The sequence below is a fragment of the Henckelia pumila genome, chromosome 1 (assembly GCF_033568475.1).
Source record: "Henckelia pumila isolate YLH828 chromosome 1, ASM3356847v2, whole genome shotgun sequence".
Classification (NCBI taxonomy): Eukaryota; Viridiplantae; Streptophyta; class Magnoliopsida; order Lamiales; family Gesneriaceae; genus Henckelia; species Henckelia pumila.
The window spans coordinates 161,626,973-161,631,927 of record NC_133120.1 but is presented as its reverse complement, the minus strand read 5'-3'; the positions used below and the strand labels follow the sequence as shown (position 1 = coordinate 161,631,927).

Genomic DNA, 4,955 nt, shown 5'->3' with positions numbered 1-4,955 from the left:
TGTATTGCCTTGGAAGCATGTTGATTGATTGTATTACGTGTTATGTTGCTTTTGCTGGGAATATAGTTCTCACCGGTTTATCCGGCTGTTGCTTTGTTTTGTATGTGTACTTGGCAACAGGAGGGGCAGGATCAAGTTAGCGTAGACCTGGTTAGCGTGAGATAGTTGTGAGACTCGTTTAGAAGTCGAATCAGCATGTCAATCTAGTTTATGTTTTGCGATCATGTTTTGTCATTCGAACTTCTTGTGTTGTATTGTAAGCAAGAATCGATGTACGTACTACCGAATCGAATGTTTTTCTTCCCTAAACTGTTCTTGTATTGTTGTTGTCTTATTAGATATTTTAAATGTAAGTTTTTAGGTTTGGTTGGATTTTTTTTCGGTGCCTTTGATTTCTGGGCGAGAGGATGGCGCGGGCGTGCGGCCTCTTGGCGAGGTTAGGGCGCGGGCACGTGTTCTGAGAGCACGGGCGCGCGATCGTCCTTTTTAAAATTTTTTTTTTTTATGTCTTTGGTTGTTTTGTCCGAGATTAGTTGTTTAGAAACGAGGTCTCACAGTCGTGGCCTCTCTTAGTGATAGCAAAACCAGGGACTAAGTCTCCCCAGACATGAATCCATAAGGAGTAACCCCTCACCGATGGAAACTATCAATGAATCACATCATACCAGATGCAAGCCGTAAAACATGGTAAAACATATAACACATACTCATGCAACATATAAGCATATATATCATCTCGGCTATCTCGGTCAGTACTTACGTACCTCTAACAATTGCAGGCAATTCCTAGCACCACTGGTCTAAACTCCAAGCCTACTAGTCCAGTCTACTGCTACTACAATGCAATTACCCATGCATCAATAATTAAGCTCTAAAAGCCTTAACTAAGCTATTGTATACTCTTAAATATTTTTAGGAAGCCAAAGTTATACCTGCGTCCGTCGTCAGCCCTTTGCTGTCGATAGCCTCGAAACTAGGCCAAAGCTCCGCTACAATGTCGGGATCGCTATTCCACTTCTGGATCCTAAAAAAGACGCCTAGAAACCCTTAAAACCGACTAAAGGAACTAAGTATAGAATAGACGAGGGAAAATGGTCCATTTGAAAATGACCCTCGGCACCCCTATAAATAGGACACTACCGGAACCTCCGATGCGCCATCGGAGCTTCCAATCTCCCTCATCTGCCACGTGTCAGTTCCTCACTGGCTGGCCATGGATAAGCAAAATCGGAACCTCTGTTCCAGATTGGAGCTTCCGTTGTCTCACATGTCATGGCTGACGTAATATTATCGGAGCTTCCGTTCCCATCATGACCCTAATTTCTTATTTTGCGTTGATTAATCCCTTAATTACCTTTAATTAGTTATGGGTCACTACATTCTCCCCCACTTAAAAAATTTCATTCTCGAAATTTAAGTCTAGAGGAAAACTCGAAAAGTCAAACAATACTTTTTATTACAACTGAACATTACAAATCTTTCTTACAAAGAAAATTACAAAACATCAAAACAACTCCGGATGCTCAGCTCGCATCCGAATCTCTATCTCCCAAGTAGCCTCCTTTGTACCTCTGCGCTGCCACTACACCATCACCAAGGGTATGCTCTTATTGCGTAGCACCTTGTCCTTCCTGTCAAGAATCCTGAGAGGTCTCTCTACGTAGGACAAATCCTGATCCAATTGCACCTCAGTTGGATGCAAGATGTGCGACTCATCCGCCACGTACTGCCTCAACAAAGACACGTGAAACACATCATGGATACTGGAAAGATAAGGTGGCAAAGCTAGACGATAAGCCACGTCTCCAACTTTCTCAAGAATCTCGAACGGACCGATAAATCTCGGCGACAACTTGCCCTTGAGTCCAAATCTCATCACCTTCCAAAAAGGTGACACTCGCAGGAACACATTTTCCCCCACCTCGAAATGTAATGGTCTGTGGTGAGTGTTAGCGTAGCTATCCTGTCGATCCTGGGCTACCTTAATCCTCTTAAAAATCATCTCCACTGCATCGGTCATCTGCTGAATCATCTGTGGACCTTCGACTTGAAGTTCGCCAACTTTGTCCCAAAACAAAGGCGTACGACAGCGGCGTCCGTATAAGGCCTCGAATGGTACCATGCCAATGCTGCTGTGGTAACTGTTGTTATAAGAAAACTCCACTAACGTCAAGTGGTCATGCCATGCTGGACCAAAATCCATGAATGTAGCTCGAATCATATCCACGAGAGTACGAATAGTCCTCTCACTCTGCCCGTCGGTCTTCGGGTGGTAGGCGGTACTCAAACTCAGAGTAGTGCCAAGAGCTCGCTGGAAGCTACCCCAAAACCTAGAGGTAAACCTCGGATCTCTGTCGCTGACAATACTCAACGGAATTCCAAACTACAACAAAAATGCACAAACACAACACTTAAAAGACAACTCTTTTTGTGAAAAGTGTGTCGTTTTTTAAAAGACAACGCTTTTAGTGAAAAGCGTTGTCGTTATATATTTTTTATTCATCAAAGACAACGCTTTTTTAAAAAAGCATTGTCTATTAGCGTTTTTTTTAGGTCAAAGACAACGCTTTTAAAAGTGTTGTTTATGAGCGTTTTTTTTTCTATGTATGACAACACTTTTTAAAAAAGTGTTGTAGAAAAACTATTATTTTTATTTAAAATAAAAACTTAAAATAAATATTATTGCACCTGCCTTTACGTGAGAAATATACCCAAAATCCCCACACTTCTTCTCGATCACCTTCTCCGACCCCTCTCTCTTTTTTCTCTCTTTCAAATCAAAATCTGCTGTCTTGCTCGATTCATCAGAATATTTTTCCTGTGACCTCCGAGACGCCCATCTTAGGATAAGAAAAATCATTCTCTCTCGTGCTCTCACGATTCCACCATGACCCAACCCTAGCCACCCATTTCTTGTCTTTGATTCGCTGCCATGGGCATCGGAAATCTGTTATTGGAGCTAGAATTTGGTTAGAGCTCATCCTAAGCTTCTTTTTGATGCCAATCTAGCAAGAAATCGTGACCTGAAGATTCAAAGTCGTCTCCCCTGTTAGACCATACTTGTGCGAGTTGTTGTTATTCGTTCTTCAGGTGTTATTGCTTCGATAGTTGCGGCAAATACAGAGTGAGTTTCATATATTAGTGAACGCTTTTAGTGATTTGTTTCTGGTTTTTTTGAATTTTGTGATTTTTTGAATATACAAACCCATGTTTTTGAATATACAAACCCGGCTGGAAAATGGAATTAGCTGCAAGCTTCGATCTAAACTTGAATCTTGAGTTTCAAATCTCGATTTCTGCGACTAGATTGCGACGGGACTGCGCATTGTTCATCTTATATTGTTGGCAATTTTTTCTCTGATTTCAGGTTGTTTCGTGGTCTTTTAGTTTAGATTCAAAATATTCCAGTTGCTTTCTTCGAGTATTAGGAATTATTTGAGCTTGGGTTCAGTTTTTAACCAAATATTCATTTTTTTACGGTACAAGTGAGCTTATTTTTACGCACATAGTTGTTTGTTTGCGGCTATATGACAAAGGAATTGATTTTTCCCTGAATCAGAGTTGCTGTAACCCCAGTATTATTCTATGTTATATTTCACAATTTTTTTTTAACATTTTAAACTTGGAACTAAATTATAAGTTTTCTTTTAGAGCGCCGGAACTTCTTTTGGGAGCTAAACCATATTCGACTGCAATTGACATGTGGTCGCGAGGATGCATAATGGCTGAACTATTATCAAAGAAACCATTGTTTAATGGGAACACCGAGGTTCAACAGCTTGACAAGGTATATATGTCTTGAGCCTACATTTTTGTTAATTAACAATTGTTACGAGTTGTAATGATATGATAGAACTTCCCTTTTACTGCTACAACCAATGCTTTATCTTTAGGAGTTAATAGTAAAAATGGTTTGTTCACTGACAATACCAGTTGCAAAACCAATGTTTCTGTTGACTCCGATAGTTCCAAGAAAATTTCTGATACTTTTGTTGAAAGAACTTCCATCTACAGAGGCGTTACTAGGTACTGATTTCATTTGTTTTTCACTTCTTTAAATTAATGTCGAGAACCTTTCTTATTTTTTTCTTTTCTTGGACAGAAAAAAGTTGATCAATCTGATTTTGATGATGGTGGTTCTTGCATACATAGACGGACAGGAAGATATGAAGCTCATATGTGGGATATGAAGCAAGATTTAGAAAACGGTGCCTGTATAGATTTCATCGCTTACTATGTGGATGTCTTGGTTAATGGCAAAGTTGATAATGAGATTGAGTTAATTTATAGTTATTGTGGTACCCAAGGGATTGGAAGGATTTGTGATAAAAATTCCTTTAGCTTTTAATTGAAGGTTTTGGGCTTGTTTATAGGCTTTTTCCAGAGAAGACCACCGCGTACGGTATTCTATCATAAAATATAGTAAATCGCTCAACATTTTGATCTTCTTGTAGACTCATCAGCATGACCAAGAAACCCATATATATAAACGTGTTTTGTGTACCTTTATTCGTATTCAAAATCCAATATTGCTTTCAGCTGAGAAGAAAGGAATCAAGGATTGAAAATGATGGCGAACAGCAGGATGAAGGTAACTTTCATGTGTTTGTTACTGTTATTGGCTTGGCAAAGCACTTAAGCTACCTGATGCTTTCCTTTCAACAAGTATCTATATCACTTACCCGTGCTACTAAGACATCTTTGAATGTTAGTGCTTAGAGAAGGTTTTTTCCCCCCTAAAAGAAAGAAAGCAAAGCTATCTCATGGAAAAGTCCTACCTCTTAGACAAAAATAGTTCAACTAACGTTTTGTACAACCAAATATGCTCGATCTGTTTGCATGGAGAAGAATTTGATCAAACTTTCCAAAACGATTATTTTGGTTCTTTGTTATGGGAAATATCCAAACAAACCAGCATGTAAAGTTGGACTTACCTAAAAATATAATTTTGATTT

General features: G+C 39.3%; 1 protein-coding gene across 1 annotated transcript; it reads right to left on the bottom strand.

Moving 5' to 3' along the window:
* Window positions 1-1,582: 1,582 nt before the first annotated feature.
* On the bottom strand, window positions 1,583-2,203 carry LOC140874336 (uncharacterized). Its single transcript, XM_073277621.1, has 2 exons — window positions 1,880-2,203; window positions 1,583-1,726 (listed from the first exon to the last, which is right to left on the bottom strand). The coding sequence occupies exons 1-2, from the start codon at window positions 2,201-2,203 to the stop codon at window positions 1,583-1,585; spliced, it is 468 nt and encodes a 155-aa protein (XP_073133722.1).
* Window positions 2,204-4,955: the final 2,752 nt, after the last annotated feature.

What these genes read in the sequence shown, in the direction of transcription:
- LOC140874336 (XM_073277621.1), bottom strand. Translation starts at nt 2,203, where the DNA reads ATGGATTTTGGTCCAGCATGGCATGACCACTTGACGTTAGTGGAGTTT. An exon ending in GAGTGTCACCTTTTTGGAAG is followed by an intron (nt 1,727 to 1,879) that starts GTGATGAGATTT and finishes TTGTTGAGGCAG; the next exon opens with TACGTGGCGGATGAGTCGCA.